This window comes from Pezoporus occidentalis, unplaced genomic scaffold, assembly GCF_034315485.1.
Source record: "Pezoporus occidentalis ecotype Australia unplaced genomic scaffold, CSIRO_AGI_Poc_V1 ctg65, whole genome shotgun sequence".
Lineage (NCBI taxonomy): Eukaryota > Metazoa > Chordata > Aves > Psittaciformes > Psittacidae > Pezoporus > Pezoporus occidentalis.
Genome location: NW_026915998.1, coordinates 215914 through 230064, shown reverse-complemented (window position 1 = coordinate 230064; position 14151 = coordinate 215914). Strand labels below are relative to the sequence as shown.

General features: G+C 49.8%; 1 protein-coding gene across 1 annotated transcript in view; it reads right to left on the bottom strand.

The window, feature by feature from the left end:
• ZNF185 (zinc finger protein 185 with LIM domain) overlaps positions 1-11436 on the bottom strand; it is a 33520-nt gene extending 22084 nt beyond the window's left edge. Inside the window, exons 1-7 of the mRNA XM_062640419.1 lie at positions 11254-11436; positions 3259-3334; positions 2444-2582; positions 1540-1593; positions 1193-1231; positions 806-880; positions 446-520 (exon numbers count right to left, since the gene is read on the bottom strand). Of these exons, the coding sequence (XP_062496403.1) occupies positions 446-520; positions 806-880; positions 1193-1231; positions 1540-1593; positions 2444-2582; positions 3259-3283 (407 nt within the window). The 5' untranslated portion in view covers positions 3284-3334; positions 11254-11436. The remainder of the gene's footprint in view (positions 1-445; positions 521-805; positions 881-1192; positions 1232-1539; positions 1594-2443; positions 2583-3258; positions 3335-11253) is intronic.
• Between the last annotated feature and the right edge of the window lie 2715 nt (positions 11437-14151).

The window sequence follows — 14151 nt, the reverse complement described above, 5'->3', positions numbered from 1 at the left end:
GTCAAGGGGTTAAGCCTAGAGGCTGGTTCATCATAAATGCTCAGCTGCATTCCAGATTAGAGCCATGGTCTTTGACAGGAAAAGCTGTATAGGAAACATCAGCAGTGCTGCTCTGTCCCTCTTTTCCCCTGGTTGCAGAAAGGTCTGCAATACTGCAAGTCCCCAGGCTGCATCCTCCAGCTTCTGCCTTATCTACTACCTAGTGATAGAATTCACCCTGCACAAAGGCCATTACCACTTTGAGGGACCCCTGATGCCCACTCAGGCCTGGAGGGAGCACTGGGAACTGCTGCAGTTTCTAGCAAAGCTCTGCAGTGCGTGGCTGATGAAGCCATGCCTGGATGTCCTGCACACAGGCATCCACATGCAGATGGCCTCACCACTGAGGCTCAGGTGCTGCTGAGCCTGGCACGGGCAGAAGTGCTGCTCCCCTTGGCACACTCACAGCTTCTTGTAGTCCTCAGTGGTCATCCTGTAGCCAGAGGAGGAGCGGCACAGGCTGTGTCGCTTCGTGGTGGTGCTGCAGATGCACAAACCACATGTTAGCATGACCCTCCCCAGCTCTCACCCTTCACCTTCCCTTCCCCAGATAAGCCCATGCTCCGTGTGACAGGGGAAACAGGGTGATCCCATATATCCACTTTCTGAACTTGGGGAATCCTGTTTAACCAAAGCGCAGCATTTGCCTCCTTTGCACAGGCTTGGACTAGGATTTGAGGTCTGCTTTGCTTCCCCAGGGCCACTGTGAGTTGTCAGTATGGGCAAACCCTCTGTGGGATGGTGCTGCTCCAAGACACACATGTACCTTTTTTGTGCTTCATTAGAAGGTGAAGAATCTGGCACAGAAGGGGTCTTATCAATGGTTTTTGTGAACACCCCTCTGGGGAGAAAAGAGACATGTTAGGAACTCAAATTAAGAGACTTGCAGCCATTCCATGGCCTAACAGTGTCTGTGTGTCCTGTCAGCAGGAAGGTGCTGATCAGTGCATCATACAGAGGAGATCTGAGACTCTGTTAACAGCACCATCAAACTACCTGTTAAAGGAAACACTCTCTCTTCACCAAGATATTCCCTGAGCATTGTAATGTTCCTAATAGAAGAACCCAAGACATAGTAATATTTTTCATGCTTGCTGCTCCTGATCTAGTTCTCCTTCCCCTGCAGACCAAATACATCCCACTTTATACTGACCTGATGAGATAACCGGATTGAGGCTTGGGGGGAGCAGACCTGTGCAAAGAAGACATCAGTGAGTAGAGAAACATGGGGAAAACAGCAGCAGCAGCACCAGGATTAAAGGGTCCATGTGGCCATCAAGCTAAAAATCCAGCTAACTGGGCTGTGATACCTCAGCTCTGCACACACATTATATTGAACAATGCAGGCTCTCCTCAGGGGCTATTTTTCATCAGGCACAGCAGTAAGGGGCTATGAGGAGATGAAGAAAGAGCTCAGGTTTATGAAGAACCAGTGAAAGTGTGCACTGACCCCATGAGATAATACAGAAAGGAAGCAAAAGGATGTGTCCCCAGAATTACCTGTCACTCTGGGGAGCACTGGGTGCTGGGGATCTCCCACTGCCATGGCCAGATCTGAGTAAAGAGAAAATACAATGACATAATTAACTTCTGATCTTGCTGAGCTGCCTCACTGAACATGGCAATGGTGTTGAACATCAGCGGATTGGGGGAATGGCTTTAATCTGCCAGAGGGGAGACTGAGATGAGCTCTTAGGCAGAAGTTCTTCCCTGTGAGGGTGCTGAGGCGCTGGCACAGCGTGCCCAGAGAAGCTGTGGCTGCCCCATCCCTGGCAGTCTTCAAGGCCAGGTTGGAGACAGGGGCTTGGAGCAACCTGCTCTAGTGGGAGGTGCTCCTGCCCGTGGCAGGGGTTGGAACTGGGTGAGCTTTAAGGTCCCTGCAATGCAAACCAGTCTGTAATTCTGTGTTTTTTGGAGAGAGCTGCTGAGAGTAAACCAATTTGGGCTTGGATTTGTTTCTAATCTAAGAGGAGCTGGTGCAGGTTGTGGTGTTCCCTGGTACAAGGGTTGCTGTGTTACACAGCCCTGTGAGCTGCAGGGGAAGATGCAGACCTGGCTGTTTTATCACTTAAACTCCCTCCCATCAAGGTCTGCTCCTGCCTTTGTCACCCTGGAGATGGTGAAACACAATCTGACTTCAAAGAACTTTAGAGTTCTCCCAAAGACTTGAAACCTGCCTATGCTGCTGGATTCCAGCTCTCAGGAAAGGGCATTTCTCAGAGCTTCCCCCCAGCCTGTATTTATCAGAAATATGCAGGAGCACCACTTCCCTCTGGAAGTGACAATTCCTGGCATCATGGGGACCCCAAAATATGCTAGCACCAAGTGTGCTGCTTCTGCAGGCAGTACTCAGGGGAGGCTGATGAGGTAAAGAAGAGGAGCATTCCTCATTGGCCACACTTACAGCGTGCTGCTGCTCTTCTCATCCTCAGAGTCTGAGTTGTGGTGGTGGATCCAGCTCTTATCTCCTTTCAGGGTGGTGCGAACCTTCATCTGCTTAATGATCCTCCTGCGGTCTTCATCCGTGGGAGGAAGGGCACCTCCTGGGAGAGGCAGAGAGAAAGGGAGGAATGAGAAGGGTTGCTGAGAGAAGGCAAGGATTATCACTATCAGCAGGTGAGCTGAGGCACATTAACAAGTCATTTTTTCTCAGGATGATCAAAGACAACTGAAAATTAAATTTATTGCTAATGGAAATAAGGCATTTCCACTCCTCTCCCTGTCACTGTTACAGCTTACCTCTGGATTTGGGAACATCATCCCATCTATTCACATCTAAGTCCTGTGAGCATGTTGCTTAAAACTAAACCTGAGTTGAGTCTGCCACAGAGTTCTGCAGGGTTGGGATGTTCCTGGGACCACTCAGAACAGTCTGGCAGCCCCAATATGATTTGTTTCACATTCCTCTGATGATAAAACATTATTAGGAGTTTATCAGCAATAAAGACAGTGTTCTCATTGCTGTCTGGCTATTGCACACTGCAGAAGCATGGTCTCAGCTGAAAATCTCAGCCAGGTTCTAAGCTCGCCAGCTCTCTCTGCCTTCATGGCTACTGAAATAACAGCTAAATGCATGACATGTTGGAGCTCAGGTTGGAGCAGGTCCCAGCTAAGGAAGAGGTGTCCCCTCCCTTGAACACACTGCACTGAGGGAGTTGAGCAGAGACAGATACAACCAAGCAAAGCCATCCCCGCAGCTGGGATAGGGAAAAGAATTACCTTTGGTGACACCCAGGGACATCATGGTTCTCAGAAGCACCTTCCCCTTTAGTCACTGCTTGAAGACAACAAGCCCCTGGAAGAAATGGAAAAGGGGAAAAGCTACAAAAACCTGTGGATTTCTGTAGAAGGGAGAGCATCACAACAGCGGCACAGCCACAGAGCCTGGAGGGGGGTGAGCCTCCGGTATATAAACCAAAGTTGAGATCTCTCCCCATGTCATGTACCTTCAGCATCAAAATCAAACACATGGGACTTTTTACTTTGCGAGCAAATGAAAGGAAGCAAAACTCCTCAAAATGGACACATTGTTTTCAGATTAGTAGAACCTTTATCCAGAATGTTTCTTTTTCACTCCACAGTGTTTCATGTAAAATGGGATAAGTCCTTGTTTCAGAGGAGAAAATCCAGGGCAACTTCCAGCTTCTCCAACCCTTCCTTGCCAAAACTCTCTGCTGAACCTGAATTCCTAAGTGCCTATGCTATTCATTAATGAAAACACCCAGCCCTGTTTGGGAGCCTGTTAATCTAAAATTAGGCTGTTGTTATCTCCTGGTGGGCTTGTCCCTGCAGTCCTGCCACGAAGCCACACGCCCATGAGGAATGCTGAGCGCTGAGCTCACAGCACTGCTTCTTGGCAAACTTGGCTCCTCTGCCTTGTCTAAGCTGCAGATCTACCCACTGCAACATCCACTCACTCCTCATCCAGTTTGCACTGATGGTGAACAAGCTCTCTGCTATTACCCCAAGGCTCCCTCTCTTCTGAAACGCTCCCAAACATTAATTCAGCTTTCTCCAGCAGTAGGCAGCCCACCTCATTCTTTATCCTTCCCAGATCCCCCTTGCCATGCAGATTTAACCAACCCTGCTAGAAGGGTGGTAGGACATCGGCACAGGGTGCCCAGAGAAGCTGTGGCTGCCCCATCCCTGGCAGTCTTCAAGGCCAGATTGGAGACAGGGGCTTGGAGCAACCTGCTCTAGTGGAAGGTGTCCCTGGCCGTGGCAGGGGTTGGAACTGGATGAGCTTTAAGGTCCCTTCCAACACAAACCAGTCTGGGATTCTATGATCTACAGATGCCAAGGGAATAGCTGCGATGAAGAAACAAGAACAAGAGAGATTCATGGGACCCACTAACCCAAACCACAGACAGACAGAACAGCAAACTACTAGCAGGAATAACACTTCATCTTCCTCCTTAACTGCATTTGCCCAAGTTTCATTTTGTCCATGGAAGTGTTTCTTCAAAAATATGCTTTTATGCTACCAGAACCTCCATGTGTGATGTTAAGTTACAAGGGGGAAAATGGTTTTGTTGGTACAGCTTCTTTGGGAATTATTAGTACAGCCATAATAGGATACAATTTCCTCTATTGGTACAGAAACAATGTGCTCCACTTTCCTGGAGCCAGAGCTGGCTGCAGCTGATCCCAACAGCAGTTCCTCAGCTCTGGGCACCTCCAGACTTCAGATAAAACAAATACTTTCTCTCCCAGTGGGTTAAGTCCAGGCTTCACTGGAGTGGGCAGGATTTCTGCAAGGTTTAGGATCCAAAAGCAGCTTCCACCTTATGAGAGTCATTCAGAAGCTGGGAGCAGGGCCTGTGAGTTTGGGAGCCAGAAAAAGCCTCCTTCTGGCAGCACTGTGGGGTACGTGGAACCCCTGGAGCTGGCTCTGACACAGGGTCTAGCTGTACACCACTGCAGCTATGTTTGCAGGACAGCTCCTCAAAGAGCCCCAGAAGAAACACTTTCCTTTGCCCAAGATGCCAGAGACATGGTGTTCCCTTGCCAACACGACTCAAATATTAACCCAGGCACCTGGCACTTGTGGTACAATCAGATAAAAGGGGAAAACACAGTTCAAATAACTTACCATGGCCTAAAAATGATGCTTCAGGACAGGAAACACAGCAATGGATCCCTCTGTATTTTGTGCAATCCAAGTCCCCATTGTCAACACCATCCTGGTGCTGATACAGAGCACCTCTCTTGTAGACCAAAACCTCTTTCTTCTGTGTAAACCTAGATCCATCTCTTGCCTTATAGTGGGAGAATAAGCTCTGCCATGCTGAATACACCTTTCTGTATTCTGTTTGTTCACTGCCTCACAGAAAATGCTTATTCTGTGCGAGTGGGAACATCTCTATTAAAAAGGACATGCAGCAAGTCCCCAAGTCACTGGTTTAGATACCAGAGCTGGTCAAGAAAATACACTGTCTCCCAAACATTCACTACAAATATAAAATCTGAGACTAAACAAAAATCCCTATTCCCCATTTATACAGCAGGTTTCCTCCAGATGCTCAGTGGGAGCCTTCAGAGCCAAGTGCCTCCTATTAAGCATCTGCACAACACCATCACCAGGCCCTTGATCCTAATTGGCACCCTTGGGTGCCCTTTTTATGTGAATGAGCAATAGTCCTCTGCTCCTGATCCCAACAGCTCCTGCAGGCTCTCTTGCACCGTTAGGTATTGGCCAGTTTGCTCTGAAACACTGGGCTTTGGAGAACAATTCCCTTTGTACACTTTCCCTGGACAACCTCACAGAGCCACCTTAGGCTCCATGTGTGCAAAGTGTCCTGAGATGCTGAAATAAATCTGAGATTGGGTTGTGTGAGCCCAGCTCTGAGAGGTGATCCCCTGCTGACAGCAGCCATAGAAAAGAAGGAATTGCAGCTGGCTGCGGACAGAGAGCCATGTATTTCCTTTGCTGCTGAATAGCTTGAAGCTGCCCCTGTGGCACCTGTCCAGGTCTGGGCTCCAGCCATATCCTGTCAGGGTGCCTTACTAAAATAAAGGCAGTGCAGGCTTTTCTTGCCAGTTACATACTGATTTCCATGTGGACAGAGCCCTGGCACTCAGGCTTCAGGAGGCCATGGTGTACTACAGTTAAGTCTTTTACCCAGGACTGACATAAAGTTGTCAGCATGACCTGCTAAAGAGACACCAAACAAGCAATAAACCCCCCAAGTGACCATGGTGGAGCAGCTCCTTCCCTCAGCAGGGACAGCCAGGCATTGCCACAGGTAATACTTCAGACACAGCTATGTCCATCCATGATCTACCTGTCAAATACAAAGCTAGGGATACTTCCTAGGTAGCACAATGGACAGAATTCACTTCCTCTTGCATCCTGCACCTTCTTACAGACTTCTGGGCTAAAATAATTTGGATTTCATCTGTTTTAAAAGGTCTGTGACTCACAGAGCCATGTGTACTGCCCATGCAGACTATGTCTGGGTGCAAATTCAAATACCATACCCCAGAGCTGGATGAGGACCACAGGGGGGATCCCCAGAGTGCAGTAGAGGGGGAGAATCCCCTCCCTCAACCTGCTGCTCACACTGTGGGGGTGCAGCTCAGCACACTGGGGGGGTTTGGGCTTTAGTGCACACTGAAGCCTGGTCACAGGGAGCTTCTCCTCACCCAGCACCCCAAGTCCTTCTCCTCCGGGCTGCTCCATCCAGACTCACCCACCCTGATGAAGACACTAACTCTGGAGATCCTCACCACGTGAATGAGAGCAATTACAAGATATTTAATAAGGAAAGCAGAGCTGAAACTGTGTTTAGATTCAGCCCACAAGGCACATCTGCCTGTGGGCAGGCACCAGCTTCCCTTTGGCATGTTCCAGGGTGCAGTGGTCTCAGCCCAACCCGGGTGTCTCAATGCACTTTGAGTTCATAAAGCAGCTCCCAGCTATGGAGTGCTGTAATGAGCGTCTCTCTTTGCAGTGCTTCAGAGAGCAGCTCCTGGTGAAACCTGCCACCCTGCCAGGCAAACAGCTGAGCTGCTTTTTAGATGCCCAGGGACCACACCAGTGGGCATCAACAGCAGTGGTACCAGCAGAGGAGATGGCTGGGAGTGATCTCAGCAGGGAGTGATCCCTACAGATCACAGCCTGTGCACTGCTTCTAGCCCTGGGCAGTGGGCAGAGTGTGATACATCCTTACCCACTCAGCCCTCTGCACAGGAACTGATGGACAGCCAGGCCAGCCCTCTTTGCTAATAAATTCTTCAAGTGCCTGAAATCAGCAGCCCATCACTTAATTGGGAATGATTCTTCTTTCCATGTAAGCCACTTAAAAAAAGATGTAATTACACCCCAGGAGATGAAACACTCACTGTTCTTTAAAAGCTGACTGTAGCTCCTATTACCTGCAAGCACAGAAGAAAAACCTGCCAGCATCCTCCTTTGTGACAAGCCCAACTGCAGCTTTACTATGTTAATAACCATTTTTAGCCTGCTGTTGTCAGGAGTTTGCAGGGCATTTACAGTAACAGCCCTTAATGGGCACTTTGCCATCCAGTCATCCCGGTGATGAGCTGGATCTGACACTGGACCCAGTTCAGAGGACTGAATGAATGCCCTAGGAAAGGAAGCAGAGCTGCTTTGATCCTGTGAATATAGCGTTCCTGGAGAGTGCCACAGGCTGCCTTTAAACTCCTCATCTGTCCACACAGCCCAGGCCAGGCATCAGTTCATGTTACAGCACTCCTGTTCCCCGTGCCTTCCTCCCTGCTCACAGGACAGGATCTCCCTTTGATGTCCAGGGCACCAGGATCCCTTTATTATGCTGATCTCTGCAAGAACTGCACGGTGAGATGCTCTGTGCTGCATCAGCCAGCCCCCCCTTCAGCTGACCCATGTTAACTGAGTTAAACTCTTGTGGCCTCAACACAAAGGTCATTAACAGGCGACAAACTGTCCTAAACCGGTCCTTTCCTTCAACCCAAAGCCCTTGTGGCATTACTTATGTGACCAACAGCAAATCAGTCCTGTCTCACCAACTGTGACCCAGGACCTGCAGCTAGCAAAGCCCAACCGTGCCACCACACTGCTTTCCAAGGAGCTCTCACATGCTCCTCCTGGCCCTGGGTTGAAGCACAAAACCCACTTCAGCAACAAGGAACTTGAGTGCTAATGGAGGACTTGGCCAGTGACCTGAATGCTGGACCTCAGCACCAGCAGGACTGAGCTCAGTCATGCGGAAGATCCCAGTTTAATTGAGGCCTATTCTGACCTTCACAGTCCTCAAATTAAAATGTATTTAGAGCTTGCAAAAGGTTTGACCCTTCTTCATTTGAACCTCCTAAACTCCGCTGAAAATCTTGTCACCTGGACCTAAACCAAGGCCCAAATCCCTCTCTGAGCCCATGTGGTGAGAGGTAGGATCCTGCTTTAGCACTCAACACATCCAACCCAGCTCCTGCCTGCAGGAGGCAGAGCCAGGCTGCAGGGCTGCTGATCCTGACTGCCCTGGGTTAGGCGTGAGCACATACTCACATTGCTCTAGCATTAGCCAGAGCACACAATGCAAACTTTGTGCCTGTGTTATGCTTTTGCCTAGCTGCTACCTGATCTGCTGTGAAGGCTGCAGCCTGGCTAGACTGCGCCTGACCCAGCTAAGCCCTGCGAGGGCACACTTAACCCTTTCTATTGATTTCACCAAGTTTGAACTGGTAAAGGAAGTTTACCCTGGAACTGTGCCCAGTGGCTGTGACAGTTTGGAGCAAACATACTTAAAACTAGATTTAATTCTGAGCTCTGACCTGAGTGACATCCCATGCCTGGGAAGGATGGGTGCTTCCATCCCACTGCCTGCGCTTGAGGAAACCAGTGGCAACAGGGATTACACTTCAGGCTTCACAATGGGAGCCCACAACCTCCAATTTAGGATCTCATCGCACACTGAATGTGTCTGAAGTGGGAGGCTGTCAGTCAGTCTCTGAAAGGGCAGACCACAGCCTGAGGGCATGGTCCTGGGCTTGGACTGAGTCTCAGTGGCAAATAACATTTATTGCCCCCATTGGCTCAGTATTAGGAGCAACTGGACGGCTGTGGGCTTTCAAATGGAGATAAACTCATGCATAAGTACCTCTGAACAGTTAAAGCCCAGCTGGATGGTCATCTGTACAGGCAGGGTGGTGGGTCCTCACATTTTAGGCAATGTTTAACTTCTCTGAAGGACCAGCTTTACTCTTGCCTTTCCCCTTTACCATGCAGTGACTATTTAATACTGTTCCAATGGTGATTTTTAAGAAGCACCAGGAGATGCCCCATCCTTGGCAGTGTTCAGGACCAGGATGGATGGGGCTTGGAACAACCTCATCTAGTGGAAGGTGTCCCTGCCTATGGCAGGGGGTTGGAACTGGGTGAACTTTAAGGTCCTTTCCAACCCAAACCATTCTATGATTCGATGATCTCTCAAGTCAAACCTGTGAACAATCAGCAATGCAATAGTTGAAGCAGTCCAGACAACCTTAAATCAGTCCTTCTAGGCTCATCCAATACACCAGCTCATCCCTATCTTCTTCAGTGCATGCAGAGATGCTCTAAGGAGCAGCTAGGCTGCAAAAGGAGGGAAAGTAGAGATGAAACCCTGTAAATGCACTGGGGAAGCTTGCACAGAACTCATTCACCTGAGCAGCACAGACACATTTCAGCCATGTCAGGGACAGCAGCTGTAAACCTGCAAATGCACAATAACCATTTCTTGTCATTCACTTGCAACCACATACCCCACAAGAAAACAAGGATTCAGTCTGACCAGATGGAGTTGGCAAAGATGTGAGCTACTGGAGTAAGGAACACGTGGCATACACTGACTGAGAGCAGCACCCAAACCTGCCTGTCCCAGGAGATCAACCTGGGGCTCTGCTGTACAAACTTCTGCAGCATGACCCCCCAAAACCCAAACCTTGCTGCTGTTACTGTCCAAAACTACATTTTTCCCTATCCTGGCTATACAGATTCATTACTGTAATTACAAGGCATTAATTCCTAATTGCTCAACTAATTTCTGTATTTGAAAAGGAAGAAGGATGTGGAGGGTGTTTACCACACCCACATGCCCTTGACCTTAAGCCTTGATGTCTACAGATGAAAGCAAGGCAGAAGGAAAAGTTCCTTCTGCTTTCAAAGGCAGAGCTCTGTGTTTGTGTCCCACAAACAGAGCAGGGCAGAAAACCTCATGGAAGCTTCATTGCAGAGAAGGTACCAAGTTTTGCCAAGAAAAAACATTAGTGGAAATGGGACTTCCAATTAAAACCTGATAAATCTGGGGAATCAACTTGGATGAGTGGTTAAAATAAACCAGTCTAACATCCTGATCAGTCTGATGGGGGGACACCTCTGCTCCCTAGCAGGTGGAGCAACCTGTGCAGCTGAATCCAGCTCATCCTCCTGCAAGGGGTTTGTCCTGGAGCAGCCCAGGGCTGAGCAGAGGGGTGTGGATGGAGAAACAGAGGCAGCTTCACCAAGCTGGGATGAAGCAAGGGCTAAGGGAGGTGCTCATCTCCTCCTCACCAGCTGTACCACTCCTTTCCAGGGTGCTGATTTCATCCTTATTCAGGGAGAGCAAAACAAGGCAGAGAGAGCAAAATATCTCTGCCTGCACCTACCTCTGTCCCATGCAAGTGCTGGTAAGGGGATGGAGAGGCAGAAAGAGGCACACACAGCTCACCCCACACATCCCAAGAGGTTGTCAAGGGTCACAGGCTCACATTAACTGATGTTGTCCAGGCACTGCTAGCTCCTGCCCACATACAGACTGTCTCCAGTTAGCTCACACCATGCCCCTGCTGTACCAGGTAAATTAAGAGGGGGACAGGTTTTGGAAAGACGTGTGGCAATGGGCAAAGGAGGGAATTTCGATCAGACAGGGGTAAGCAACAAAGAGCCATACTCAAACCTCCCCTCTTCAGCCTCATGGGTGTACTTGTGCTAACACCATCCCTGCAGTACTCATGTACCATTTTAGAGCCACTCTTGGAATCAACACGCTAAAGACCTTCACTTCCCCTTGCAGGAGGAGGATTGAAGGTACTGGTTCAAGCCTCCCCCACGCCCCAGATCCCTGCAGGTCAGGAAAAGACAGCCGTCCTCTTCGCCTCCCCACCCAGAGAGAGCACAAGGAGAGAAGCAGCACTCAGAAACACCAGAAGCAGCACCTCTGCAGGGCTCAGAGGACTAACCCCCCTGCCCAGCCCTACCTGCAAAGGCTCCTTCAGCTGCGGTGTCCCCCCAAAGATGAATGTGCAGCAGCCTGCAAACAACCTCCAGGCACTTCAGCCCCCCCCAGGCTGGCAGCGGGTACCTCGGATGGCAGCAGGGGCGGCTGTGGGTGAGGCTGAGTGTTACCTGCCAGGGCTGAGAGGGCTGGCTCTGGAAGCCAAGCCTTGTTTTGAGGAGGAGACTTGGGTGTGTTTTGCCCTTCAGGGAAATCAAACAGGTTTCTCCTTACAGGTCTCCCCTCCCTGTGAGCTCGCCTCTACATTCCTCACATTCTCCAGGAAATGCCACGTTCCCCAGCCCTGTGCTGGGATGGGGCAGCACACAGCAGTCCCCCAGCTCTCACCCCACTGAATTTCATCCCAGGCCAAGCACTCCCAGCCCTGAAAGAAGGGGGCAGCCGCCACCCTATGCCTACCAGGTACCAGCAAGCCCATGAGTCTCAGAGCCGCTTGCAGCGGTGGTACCCAGGTAGCAAGAGGGACTGGTGTAATTGGCACCCAGCAGTGATTGTCTAGTTGTAACTAATTAAATGAGGTGCACAGGTGTGAATATCACTATTCACTGCAGAGGAAATTGCCAGTTACTCTGCTCCTCCTCAGTTCAGTTCCCCTTCTAATTGCTGTGGTCACACAAGATCCCTGAGGCCCAGCTTTAGTGAGTCTCTGAATGGACAAAACAGGACCCTGGGACACACATTTTGCCAGTTCCTAAAGACTGGTGGTTGGAGACATGAATTTAGAACACTTGTGAGAAGCCAGGGCTTCAGCCCAGCACTGCTGCACATGAGAAGGTGATGAAGCCCCAGCTAAGCATCTCTCAGGTCCTCTTCCCACCTCAACACACACTTTCTCCTGCTCCATGTACCAACCAGAAGTAATATCATGCCTGCAGTAGATGGGCTGCTGGAGAGAAAGGCTCCAGTCCTCTCCTTGCAGCAATGTGATGGATCTGCTGTACAACAGTGGGCAAATCCCAGCAGGCCAGGCTGGGATGTGCTGTAACAGGGATAATAACCCATCCCTGGCTCCCAGCAGCACAGGGAAGATAAGGTCTGAAAAGCCCTGATGTCAACGTTGTTACTCTGATCCCAGATCTTTCCCTCTGATGTATTCAGGCTGAAACACCACAACCTCAGCTGAGCTTCCTTCCCCAGAGGCTGCTGGTGATCCCAACTCAGATAAGGGAAGGAGAGCAGATGTAATATCCACAGATCCACACCCTGAGCTGGGAGTGGGCACAGCAGGGTATCCAGCCCAGGAAAACACGAGGTGTTTGAAGTGGGCTGTTTAAAACACGGCTGAGACCCTACCTCTGTGAAGCATCCTCTGCTTCAGGGCTCCAGCTGACAGTGCAGCTTTATTTTCAGTAACCCCTGAGTCATCCCATCGTTTGCTGAAGGTTTGTTCAGGTTCTTTCCTGAAGTAAGAGTGACTAACAGCCTGGCCAGCCTCTCGGGTGCAGGAGGTGCTCTGCCAAGCGAACAGAAGGGACACCCCAAGCTCTAAGGACTACGCTTGTTTTCCAGTCTGAACACACTGTTCCACAATGAACATTCAAACAAACAAAAAAGCACCTATCATGAGCACCTTGATGTTAAAACACCAAAAGAAATGGATGAGGAGATGCTAAAACAATACACACAGAAGCTGAGTGTTGTTTTACTACATGCAGACTAGTCTGTTGAACTGGCACCCACAGAGGCTAAAACATCAGCTGTCTATCAGCACTCAGAGGAAAGGAGAACACCAGGAACTGCTGTTCTAATTAACTAAGAGGAGATAGGTGCAGCATGAAGTAACATTTTAGCTTGAAGACATGGGCCCAAGCACATGTACAAAACCTCCTAAGACAGGTCACGGTCAGGGGTATGGTGACAAGGGAGAGTAGCCGAGAACCTATTTCCAAGCTGGCAGCTCCATCACAACAGCTTGGGTGAGCGAGTTGTTAGTGAAAGACACGCAGCACAGCACGTAGCCTGGTGAGATACACAGACAAGACTCTTCTCCTCCATGTGAACCACCATTCAGACCTTGTCAGATCAACTCTCTACAAAGTTTCCTCACTCTCCAGCCTCCTGATGCCACCCAAAGCCCCGCTGATCTAGCACTGACCTGGCACGCACGGCCTTCCTCTGCTTCAGGAATCTGCTCCTTTGCTGCTCCAGTCTGAAACCTGTATCAGTCCCACAGGGGGTTCTCCATACTGCCCTTATCCTGCAGCAATGCTCCTGAGAGAGGGGGCAAAAGGAGGCATTTTAGTTCACTTCATGTACCCACAGCTTTCTGGTGCGAATGCTACCTGGGTCATTTCAGCTGCTGGCTAACACAGCAAGGCTGTTGCACAGCAGCACTTGTGTGAAGGACATCACCCGACTACTCACTGCTGTACATCACACCAGCCACATTCAGCTCCTTGGGAGTAAAGCAAGAGGAGAGTTAAAGCTTCCCTGGGAAAGACAAGGGAGAATTATGACACTGCTGCAACTGCCACACATGGACAGTTTACGCTAGAATAAAAGGGATTTTATTCTGCTATATCCACTCCCCTCTCAGCTTATTTCCCATTTCAACGAGGTACATTTAAGAAGCCATGATCCAGTTGTTAATGAAGCCCTGGGGAAGGGCAGCAGCACAGCTTCTTCCCCTTACATGCACGGTCCTTCAGTGCAGACGTACCCTTGTCTCCTGGCAGCGCACTGCTCCACTGTGGCAATGCCTGCGCTTCAGCTGCTGCCTTGCATGGAATGTACCAGCTTATCCTTGTGGCTAAATCCAAGACCTACCCAGCAGTTGTCTCTCTCCTGTCTGTTTCGAAGCAGTGTCACCCTCCATCTCAGGGGAGCTGCTTTCATTTGCAGCAATATAATTGCCAGAAGA